General features: G+C 49.3%; 1 protein-coding gene across 4 annotated transcripts in view; it reads right to left on the bottom strand.

Moving 5' to 3' along the window:
• Nucleotides 1-387: 387 nt before the first annotated feature.
• GTF2IRD1 (GTF2I repeat domain containing 1) overlaps nt 388-12036 on the bottom strand; it is a 110775-nt gene continuing 99126 nt past the window's right edge. For 3 of the 4 annotated variants that reach the window (XM_036309868.1, XM_036309867.1, XM_036309864.1), the window contains 4 exons: nt 10686-10763; nt 8830-9022; nt 5821-5858; nt 628-1957 (listed from right to left, as the gene is read on the bottom strand). In XM_036309868.1, the coding sequence (XP_036165761.1) occupies nt 1704-1957; nt 5821-5858; nt 8830-9022; nt 10686-10763 (563 nt within the window). In that variant the 3' untranslated portion in view covers nt 628-1703. The other variant, XM_036309865.1, reaches the window with a different exon arrangement.

Raw genomic sequence — 12036 nt, 5'->3', positions numbered from 1 at the left:
CTCTATAGAAAACCCACCCTACCCTCCAGGCCCAACCCAAGCCCCTTCTCCAAGATGCCCTCCCTCCAGCCATGGAGAGCCCACACTTCATGATCATACTTGGCAAGTTTCTCTTCACCCGAGTTATTGGGGCCAAGACAGCCCCCTAGCACACTGTGCGCTTGGGGGCTGGTGGGGCACTTGGCCTTCCAAGGCCCCTCTCCCTGAGGTCAGGTGGGCACAGCAGCAGGAAAATGGAGTCTGTACCCAGACACCAGAGCCCAGTGGTCAGGGGCACCACTACTACTTTGGCAAGGAAGGAGGGTGTTGGCAGGCCATCTGAGCAGGGTTTCCTGACCTCGTTCTAGGGACGGCTGCAGCCGCGATTCCAAAAGAGAAGACACAAAGGCATTTTTTTTTTTTACTTATTTAAAAAGGCCTTGGTGGCAGGAATATAGTGTAAAAATCATTGGAAAAACTAAAAGGCATTGATACATATCCGAATATACACTTTGTACATAAATTACATTTCCTTTAGTCTTTCTGAGTGAGGTCCTGATTCAGCACTGAGGTCTAGTCATTCAGAGGTCCCGGCAGCTGCAGGTTCAGGCCGGCATAGTCCACCATGTACATTGGCCATTGCTAGAGAGAGGGGGACAAACGGTCCCGGTTAGGATGCCCGGCGACGTGGGAGGAACACCAGAGCCCTTAGCTCCGCTTTCTGAAGGGCTTCCTCGATGCTCTTATTTTGAGGCTGCTGAAGGCCCAGAGAGGAGACATGGCCCGCCCAAGGTCACACAGTTCATCAGTAGCCATGGAACCTGGGCTGGAGCCTTCTGACCTGTTCCCACTTGTGTCTCAGGGACTGATCGCGTGGACCAGGCATGAGGGCCAGAGGGAGCTAGGGATTGGCTCAGAACTCCCATAAACAGCCCCCTCTGGGCCTCACGCTCCCAAGAAGCTGTCCTGGGGGAGCTAGTAGCCCTCTGTGGGCACTCACATACCCAGGAAGTGAGAAAGGTAAAGCCTGAACTCTGGGGTTTTCCAGGAACGGAATGAAGGGAAACATGGTCAAAGGGTAAAGAAATCCTGAAATCTCTAAGGAAAAAAATTCTATAACTATGTCTGTTAACTACTTATTGTGGTGATCATTTCACAATATATACAAATATTGGATCATTATGTTGTACACCTGAAACTAATATAACGTATGTCCATTGCACCTAAAACAAAACTCTTTTCTAAATGTGTTCCAATATTCTTCCCATTCGGACTCAGGATTTCAAAGGTAATATTTTGAAATCAGAAAGAACTCTCCAGCGTATGCCCCTAACGAGGTTTTCCTCTTGGGTGGGAGAAAACCAAAGCCAGACACATCGCAGAGCAGGCAGAGCTTTGCAGGAGGTTCTCCACCCACCACTGACGGTAGTGAGGCCACAATGGATAGCACCCTCATCTCCCAGGGCTGTGCTGGGCCTGGAGCTCGAGATGTGAGTACAGAGATTAGCTTAGTATCTGACTGGCCCAAAAAACTGGGCCTCTGCTAGGGATCCTGCTAGGGAACTGCCCAGGGGAGTGGACGGGCTCTTTTCCTCTCTCAGCCTTGGCTTGTCAGTGGGAAAGTGATTGTCTGCCGGGCAACTGTGAGGTCCCGATGAGAGGGGTGGACTACCTTGTGGGTAGATCAGGCAGTTGTGTCTGCAACCCCGGGCTGTGGAGCCCACTCAGAGTCCAGTGCCTCCCCGCACCCCAAACCCACACCCCACAGTGGACGGCCCTGCCCGCGTGCAGGGCGAAGGCCAGAAAGTAGAGTGGTCAGGTCCAGATCTGTGCAACTTTACCACGAGTGAGATCTGGTTGGTGGATGCCACGGACTCCGGGTTGGAGGACGAGGAAGAGGAAGACGAGGAGGAAGAGGAGACCGAGTTCCCTTCGGAGACCCGCTTCCTCTTGCGCTTGGGGATGCTGCTGTCTTTGGCTGTGGGAGGAAAGGTTGCTGACGCTGGGTGCTAAGACTGTGTCTTGGCTTTACCATCCCCTCTGGAGAGGACCTTTGTTTCAGGTTTAAAGTCCCCTTCTCAGCATTCAAAGCTCCCAACCCACCAGAGGCCCATCTCTCCAGCCTCCTTCCCTAACTAGGCCTTGCAGCCCATTCGTCCACCTCCTGCTCCTGCTTACCGGTCTGCCTTTGCTAACACTATGTCCTTACCCCCAGGCAGGCCTCCCCAGAACTCCCAGAATTCCCCTGGGGCCCAGAATCCCATGGTGAAGAGCACAACCTCCCGTGGGCATTGGGGAGAGTCATTACTAGGTGTACCGGTTACTAATGCGGATTTTTTTCAAACGATGGAGTTACACATATATTGATACATATGCGATTTGATATGCATGCTATTTTGTTGTGACAACAAGCTTCAAAACTTCATATGTCAAATTTTCTGAAGGTGTTAACATAGATATTTTTACACTTAAAAATGTTGAATTTCATGCCAAAAAAAAGAGCATTTGCGGAAAGTTTTAATTCATTACTTTATTTTGAAGAAAAGTGCTGCTGAAAGTTATCATATACTTCGGGAAGCTTATGGTGAACATGCTCCATCTCAAGATGCTTGGGAACGCTGGTTTAAATGCTTTGAAAGTGATGATTTCAATGTGAAAGACAATGTCCAGGTCAACCGAAAAAGTTTGAAGACCAGCAATTACAAGCATTATTGGATGAAGATGTGTGTCAAACTCAAAAACAACTTGCAGAGAGATTAAATGGTGCTCAGCAAACAATTTCCGATCATTTACAAGCAATGGGAAAGATTTTAAAGGAAGGAAAATGGGTGCCACATCAACTGAACGAAAGCAAATGGAAAACCGAAAAGTCATCAATAAAATGTTGCTTCAACGGCACGAAAGAAAGTCTTTTTTTGCATTGAATTGTGACTGGCGATGAAAAGTGGATTTATTTTGAGAATCCCAAATGCACAAAATCATGGGTTGATCCAGGTCAACCATCAACATCGACTGCAAGGCCAAATCGCTTCGGAAACAAGATAATGCTCTGCGTTTGGTGGGATCAGGAAGGTGTGGTGTAGTATGAGCTTCTAAAACCAGGTGAAACTGTTAATAGTGATCACTACCGACAACAAATAATTAATTTGAACCACACTTGCATCGTGAAACGACCAGAGTGTTCCAGAAGACACGGCAAAGTAACTTTGCTTCATGATGACACACCATCACACACTTCAAAACCAGTTAAAGACACGCTAAAAGATCTTGCCTGGGAAGTATTAACCCACCCACCATATTCACCAGACCTTGCTCCTTCAGATTACCACTTGTTCCGATCCATGGCACACACACTTTCTGAGCAGCACTTCAAAACGTAAGAAGAAGTGGAAAATTGGGTCTCTGAATGGTCTGCCTCAAAATAAGAAAAGTGCTATTGGGACTTTTAATAATTATTAACAGGTTACTAATACGGATTAACTATTAACCGGTTACTAATACGGATCAACCATTAACCGGTTAATAATGCGGATTTTGTAATCAAAGAAAACAAGGTAATTTCAAGAGAAACATCAAAAGTGCTTTACTCAAAGTAATGTCCATCGCTAGCTACACATTCTCCCATCTTTCAGGTAATTTGTGGATACCGTCCCAATAGCACTTTTCTTGTTTTGAGGCAGACCATTCAGAGACCCAATTTTCCACTTCTTCTTACGTTTTGAAGTGCTGCTCAGAAAGTGTGTGTGCCATGGATCGGAACAAGTGGTAATCTGAAGGAGCAAGGTCTGGTGAATATGGTGGGTGGGTTAATACTTCCCAGGCAAGATCTTCTAACGTGTCTTTAACTGGTTTTGAAGTGTGTGATGGTGCGTCATCATGAAGCAAAGTTACTTTGCCGTGTCTTCTGGAACACTCTGGTCGTTTCACGATGCAAGTGTGGTTCAAATTAATTATTTGTTGTCGGTAGTGATCACTATTAACAGTTTCACCTGGTTTTAGAAGCTCATACTACACCACACCTTCCTGATCCCACCAAACGCAGAGCATTATCTTGTTTCCGAAGCGATTTGGCCTTGCAGTCGATGTTGATGGTTGACCTGGATCAACCCATGATTTTGTGCGTTTGGGATTCTCAAAATAAATCCACTTTTCATCGCCAGTCACAATTCAATGCAAAAAAAGACTTTCTTTCGTGCCGTTGAAGCAACATTTTATTGATGACTTTTCGGTTTTCCATTTGCTTTCGTTCAGTTGATGTGGCACCCATTTTCCTTCCTTTAAAATCTTTCCCATTGCTTGTAAATGATCGGAAATTGTTTGCTGAGCACCATTTAATCTCTCTGCAAGTTGTTTTTGAGTTTGACACACATCTTCATCCAATAATGCTTGTAATTGCTGGTCTTCAAACTTTTTCGGTTGACCTGGACATTGTCTTTCACATTGAAATCATCACTTTCAAAGCATTTAAACCAGCGTTCCCAAGCATCTTGAGATGGAGCATGTTCACCATAAGCTTCCCGAAGTATATGATAATTTTCAGCAGCACTTTTCTTCAAAATAAAGTAATGAATTAAAACTTTCCGCAAATGCTCTTTTTTTGGCACAAAATTCAAAATTTTTAAATGTAAAAATATCTATGATGTCAACACCTTCAGAAAATTTGACATAAGAAGTTTTGAAGCTTGTTGTCAATACAACGAAATACCATACCTATCAAATCGCATATATATCAACATATGTGTAACTCCATCTATTGAAAAAAATCCGCATTAGTAACCGGTACACCTAGTCAATGTCCCTGCACCTTCCTTTCCTTGCCAGTAAAATGTAAATAAGACTCTTAAGGGCTCCTTGGATAGTCCTGTGAGATGAGGTGCCTGGCCTCTAGTAAATACTCAGAAACGGAGAATTGGTATCAATATTATTGCTACTCTTCCTGCATGACGACCCGAACCTGACAGATGACTGTTCACAGGTAACAGGAGACAAGGCAGTGCTCCAGTGTAAAAAGAGCTCCGGTTTCGAGCCAGAAGTCCCAAGTTTAAATCTCACGGCTGCCACTTACCACCCGTGTGACCCTGGGACTCTGACTAAGCTCTCTGAGCTGAAAGGGGACAGCAATGTGCTGCGAGACTCCAGAAGATGGTGTGTGAAAGGGCCCAGGACCAAGCCCGGCACAGAGCAGGCCTCAGCAGGTTCTGCTGCTGCTGAATTAAATTGATGTGAGGATGTAAGTCTTATAAAAAAAGATCTGCAACTGTGTGCTACGTAAGTGGGGCTTGAGGCTTGACTGAGTCACAGGGTACTGAGTAGAACCCTACTACAGCCACCAGAAGGGTCTTAATGACACAGTGTGAGGGGAGGCTGGGCCCAGGGCAACTGCTTGTCCAGCTGGTGAAGAAAAACCAAGACGCCAAAACCGGTTTGGCTCAGTGGATAGAGCATCGGCCTGCGGACTGAAGGGTCCCAGGTTCGATTCCGGTCAAGGGCATGTACCTGGGTTGCGGGCACATCTCCAATAGGAGATGTGCAGGAGGCGGCTGATCGATGTTTCTCCCTCATCGATGTTTCTGACTATCTCTCTCCCTTCCTCTCTGTGAAAAACCAATAAAATATATTAAAAAAAAAAAAAAAAGAAAAAGAAAAACCAAGAGCCTGGGGGTCTGTGATGTGATATAAATAGAGACCCCAGGAAACAGAAGACTGTTCCCTGGAGAAGTACTTAGTGGGAGGGATACACTTTTCTCTCCATGGCCAGCCACCTGTTGCATGCCACCTGCTCTATGTACACAGATGGGTCCCTGCGAGGTAGAAGGGTGCCTTCTTCAGCCTCTGACTTACCTGGCACCTTGGCGTCATTGCAGATTTCTGCAAAAGGTCTGAAAAAGAAAAGAGGTGGCAGTCAGGAAATGAGGTTTTTTTCTTTTCCTTCTCACCTGATACGCCCCGAATCTGGACATCTCTTATATAAATAATGTGAGATGAGATGCCACCACTGCTGCTGGGCGTAGCCAGGTAAGACCCAGCCAGTCTGGCCTCTATCTAAAGTGCCGTGTCAGGCAAATGGCCCCTGGGGGCCTGGTTCCCCCGTCTATAAAGCGAGGGTATGGTCTGACCCAGTGATCAGAAATGTGTGCCTCGGTTTATGTAAACAGATATTCATTACAGCATTATTTTATTTATTTATTTATTTTACAAATCTTTTATTTTTTATTTATTTTACTTGCAGCATTATTTATATAAACCAAAAAAAATTTAGACGCCACTCAAATGTCCATCAGTAGAGACAGTATGGCCCATCGTACAGTCATTAAAGGGAATTATCATGGACACAAATAACGCTCAAGTGCAACCACGACAGCCAGACAGGAGACATCAAGTTTTATTTAGGTTACAGATAAATACTGTGTGACCTCAGTTTCATTTTCTCCAAAAGCATGTCTGAGAGGTATTAAAAAAAAGGGGAAACATGGCTGGAAAGCCCCTGCATGTCTGTGGTGTTTTCTCGGGGAGGTCAGCCTGTGGGGGCGGGGGCGGGGTGATGGGCATTTTCTCCTACGATCGCCTATATTTTCCAGTGGTTACGTCAGGGGGTGGGGGAGAATGGAAACCACTATTCTTCATTGGAGACCTTTCTGAATGATTTGATTTTTTTGTACACATTCAAATATTATTTTATTTTTGCCGAAACCGGTTTGGCTCAGTGGATAGAGCGTTGGCCTGTGGACTGGAAGGTCCCGGGTTCGATTCCGGTCAAGGGCATGTACCTGGGTTGCGGGCACATCCCCAGTAGGAGATGTGCTGGAGGCAGCTGATCGATGTTTCTCTCTCATCTATGTTTCTAACTCTCTATCTCTCTCCCTTCCTCTCTGTAAAAAATCAATAAAATATATTAAAAAAAAACAAAAACAAATATTATTTTATTTTTAAAACTGAAAAGGAAATATGCGTAGGGGAAAATATGGAACACACCACAATGTGAACTCTGAAGAGGAGAGTTATGGAGTATCTTCTTTACTTCTACCTTTTTAGATTACCCTAATTTGTTTTTAAATCTGAAAATAATCAAATAACTATTCTATTTAAAATATTATAAGGATACTAGTGGCCTGGTGCATAAAACTTGTGCACATTAAAAGGGGATTAATTAGAGTAAATATTTTAAAATTGCTATTTGCCCTTTCTCTATAATAGAAGTGTCAGAGATGAAAGAAAATTAGTAAAATGTATATGAAAATCTCTTCCCCCTGTCAGAGTCTGGGGTGCACCACGGGATGCAGAGTCAAGTCCCTGCCTACCCATGTGCACCTCAAAATCACACGAGACCCAGACACGGCTGGCTCCCCCCAATTGGGCTAGATCCAGACCCTGCCGGTCCCACCCTTGTCAAGTCCCGCTGGGCAGGGGGCGCAGCCTTAGGTCCCCTGGCCTGGTGCCAGGGTGGGGAATGTGGCCTGAGGTCCTGCAGCCCAGGCCGGGTTGGGGGGCATGCCTTGAGGTCCCCCATCAATCCTTGCCAGGCGGGGGACACGGCCTGAGATCCCCTGTCAAGCCCCGCCGGGCAGGGGGCGTGGCCTGAGGTCCCCCATCAAGCCCCGCCGGGAGGGGGGCACAGTCTCAGGTCCCCTGTCAAGCCCCACTGGGTGGGGGGTGCGACCTGAGGTCCCCAGGCCCGGGGCGAGGGGAGCAGCCTGAGGTCCCCCGGCCCAGCACTGGGGCAGAGACAGGGCCTCAGGTCCCCAGTCTTGGAGCTGGGGCGGGGGGTGTGGCCTGAGGTCCCCCAAGCCTGGCACTGGGGCCAGGGGTGTGGCCTGAGGTCCCCTGGCCTGGCACCGGGGCAGGGGGTATGACCTGAGGTCCCCTGTCAAGCCCCACGGGGGCGGGTGGGGTGGGGTCGGGTCAAAGCCTCAGGTCCCTGCTGATTGCTCGTTAAGGCTCGTTACGGGAACTTGGCCTCCCCTGTGGGTGCAGCCATCTTGTGTTACGACAACCGCCCCCTCCACTGTGAGCGCCGCCATATTTGTGGCGCAGTGATGGTCAATTTGCATATTCCCTATTTGTTATATAGGATATGGTAAAATATGGACAAAAATAAAAATAAAATCTCTCTGGGTAATGAAAAGACTGTTATTGTATAAATACCATTAAAATGGGTAAAAATTAATGATAGAGTCAGAAAGTCAAATTTAATTAAAAATTTAAAAATAAACAAACACCCATAACTGTTGCGGCTGTGTTTTAGCAGAAAGGGGTTGTAATCAGGACACCTGGTGATATAGACTAAATATCTGTGTCCCCCAAATTCAATGTTGAAACCTAGTCCCCAAGGTGACGGTATTAGAAGGTTCACGAAGGTGGAGCCCTGGTGAATGGGATGGATACCTTAAAAAAGAGGTCCCAGAGAGCTCCCTTGTCCCTTCCACCATGTGAGGACAAAGGGAGAAGATGGTCATCCATAAACCAGAAAGTGGGCCCTCACCAGACACTGAGTCTGCAGGCACCTTCCCAGCCCCCAGAACTACGAGAAATACATTTCTGTTAAGCCACCTGGTCTATGGTATTGTTACAGCAGCCTGGACAGGCTAAGATATCTGTGTCTGGAGTCAAGCTGACTCATACTGACTTTCACCATCCCTTTCCTGATCTGGGTACCGGTTTTCTCAGCTTTAAGATTCGAGTGTTAAGCTAGCCGCATTCTGGATTCTGTGCAAGTGCATGATGGGTCTCTCAACCTCCCTCTCCCCTTCCCCAGTCTTGGCTGGGCCTGCTTGGGGATTCCCCTCCCGGATCCAGGCAGCACCCTCTCCCTCGGCCACTCTCCCCACCCTGCCCCAGGGCTGGGGCACTCACTGGAGCTGGTTGATGATGACCATTCGGACATGCTCCCGGGCCTTCAGGATCTTCTCCAGCCGATGGATGTCGTATGTGTTGGGGTTCCGGAAAGGGATGTCATCAGGCAGGCCTGTGACCTCAACGGCGTCTGGGCTGTCCCGGATCAGTTTGTAAGGGACCAGCACAGGCCGGTTCAGGCCTAGGGCCTCACCTAGGGGATACAGGGGGTCAGGGTAAGGAGAAGATGTGCCTTGTTAAGGCCAAGCTCTCTGGGAAAGGGCTGGAACAGGGGTCCTCAAACTACGGCCCGCGGGCCACATGCAAATACAAATATTGTATTTGTTCCCGTTTTGTTTTTTTACTTCAAAATAAGATATGTGCAGTGTTCATAGGAATTTGTTCACAGTTTTTTTTAAAACTATAGTCCGGCCCTCCAACGGTCTGAGGGACAGTGAACTGGCCCCCTGTTTAAAAAGTTTGAGGACCTCTGGGTTGGAACCTGGCAGGGCCCAGCGCAGCAGCCATCACACCCCCGAGAGTTTAAAAGTCAACACAAACACACCATTTTAAAAATCCAATTAGCAAAACTACACATCTAACACCCAATGCTGATAATGAAACAGGTACCGTCACACGGGCTAGGTGCAATGATTTGTCAAATGTGCACACCTGGAACTGACGTATGAGGACTTGATAGCTGCTGAGAACCCACTGCTTTTATTCAGAAAAGATTAAGTCCTTAAGTATCAGGGATGAAATGATGTGATGTCTTGGATTCACTTTAAAGTTTTAAAAGTATCAAAGCGAGTTTGCAGAAAAAGAGAAAATAAGACTGGCAAGATGCTGGTAATCACAGAAGCTGTGTTTGGGTTACGGGGTGGGCCGCCATGTCATTCTTTCTGCTTTTGTGTATGTTTGAAAACTGGTTCCAAAATAAAAAGTGAAAAAGACAACAGCACCAACCCCCAGCAGAGTGGCTTCCGATTTGCTCTCAAAATGAAACCCTGACTCACCTCAGGCCTGCCCACTTCCCCGCCGCACCGGGAACCGCGCCCACCTGCGTGCTCTGCTCCCGGCCCTCCGCCCTCCCGCTGGTCCCTCTGCCTGGCAAGCTTTTCCTCCAATGTCTGTCCCCGCTTGACATTAAAGTCTCAGCTAAAACGCCCCCTCTTCGAGAGGCTTTCCTGATCACTCCTAACCCTCCCCCTCATTCTCAGCCACACTTCTGCATTTTCTTCTCTCTCTGAAATTCTTCTTTGTAAAACATTTACTGTATGTCTCCTCTGCTACAAGGCAAAGCGGAGACAGTACAATATTCATCACAAATAAAGTGTAAATGCACGTAGAGCACTTGGTACAGCCTGACACTCCATAATCTAGAAAGTGCTGTATCAATTGTAACTATATTAACGGTCCCACCCTGGGCTCTGCCTTCAGCACAGGGCCTCGCATCTCCTGGCTCTCATCTTCCCATGCCCATCTCCCTCTGGGGCCTGGGCCCCTGATGGCTGGAGCAGACTCCTTCCTCTGGAGTCCTCAGGGCTGAGCACTGGTTGGGCGGACGGGTATGTGCATAAATAAGTCCTTGGCCGTGGGCCATGGCCTCTGCCACACAGCCCAGGCCTGGAGGAGCAGAAATGCTGACTGCTATCGCTGCCCTGCATACCACAGACTGGGTTCTTTCCCCTTCTTGGAGAGAGGCACTGAAGGATCAGTTCCCATCAGTCACGGGCAGAGCAACTATGTCCTCAGGCAGAGCTGGCAGGCCAGCTGGGGGCAACTGGAGGCCAGGCTGGCTGCAGAGGGAGGAGGGGCCCCCCTGGAAGACTGGCCCCACAGATCCTGCCCCAGGGGCCCCGCCCCGGGAAACTGACCGTATTTCTCATTGAAGAGCTCCTTCACCTGCTCCCGAAGGATCACCTTCTCCCCGAGTCTGTTGGCATCATCTTCATCTACAAGAGGAAGACATGCGGGCATGAGGGTTGGCATGGGCTTGGCCACTGCACCTGCTCCCTCTCCCATGTGGCACCCCTGACCCTCACCGGCTGGAGCAGTCTCTCCAGGCCCCACCCACTCCCCTGCAGCCTGCTTCGGCCCCCATCCATCCATCCATCCATCCATCCATCCCACTTTCTCTGAACAGCTCCTCCAGCACAGGCCTCATGTGAAGCACGGAACAGCCTGAGGAGAGGGAGGCAGGGCCCCTCCACTGAGGCACTCACAGCTTAGGGGGGTGGCACACAGTCACAGCGCCCACCCAGAAGACACACCTACAAGGAAACATGGGGCATGCATCGTGCAAGTCCGGAGAGGCTCCCTGGGAGAGCGAGCTGTTTAAGGGGTGTCTCTCCTTCTGTTAGAAGGCTGATGAGGGTGGAGCGGGGTTGGGGAAAGACACCCAGGCACAAGGACTGGCCCATGCATGGCACCCAAGGGTGCAAGGTCACAGCATACTGGATGTGGCTGAAGCACAGGCTGGTGCTAGGGGGAGCGGCTGTGAGGGGTCTAGCAGCGGGTGCCAGTGTGACTGAACTAGACTCACAGGCACTCACCCTGCCTGCCTCACAGTCCACCAGCCCCAGGCCCGTGTCAGGGAGACAGAACGCACCAGGGCAGCTCTTCATGGGGCTTGGACCTTGTGTTCCCCTCACCCCTCTCCTTGGTTTAGAAGAGCAGCTGGGTCAGGGGAGCCCCAGAGATAGGGCCTGGGCTGGGGGATGTCGAGTGTAGGAGAGGCTAGGGGAGTGGACGGCATGAAGAGGGTCCCGGGACAGCAGCCTGCTGGTTTGTGGCCTGAGCTGGGGAGAGAGCTGGAGTTCCAGGAAGGGCACTTTGTACCATCACACAGTAACCACACTGGCTGGGCCTCGGGCCCGGGCTGGGGGCGGAGCTGGACACTGGCAGGGAGCCAGGGCCTGGGAGATAAGAGGCAGGACAGACAGAATGGGTCTGTGGAGAAAAACAACGCCTGCTTTAATCTGGAAAACCTCACAGAACGCAGTGCCATTTAGGCCGACGGGAACGGCGTTTCCCAGGCCCTGTATCTCTCAGCATCTGCTGCCCCTGCCTGCACATCTCTCTCCCCCAGTCTGGGGGCCGCCCCACAGGCCAGGGAGCTTTCCAAACTGCCTGCCGATGCCCCTCCTCCCCGCGCTCCTTCACCTGCTGCCCTTGTCTGGCCCTGCTCATGGCCACCCTCCTGGCTATGGAGTCTAGATCTGTCGG

The sequence above is a fragment of the Myotis myotis genome, unplaced genomic scaffold, assembly GCF_014108235.1.
Source record: "Myotis myotis isolate mMyoMyo1 unplaced genomic scaffold, mMyoMyo1.p scaffold_m19_p_5, whole genome shotgun sequence".
NCBI lineage: Eukaryota > Metazoa > Chordata > Mammalia > Chiroptera > Vespertilionidae > Myotis > Myotis myotis.
Note: the sequence above shows the minus strand (reverse complement) of the source record. Positions and strands in the feature narration are given on the sequence as shown.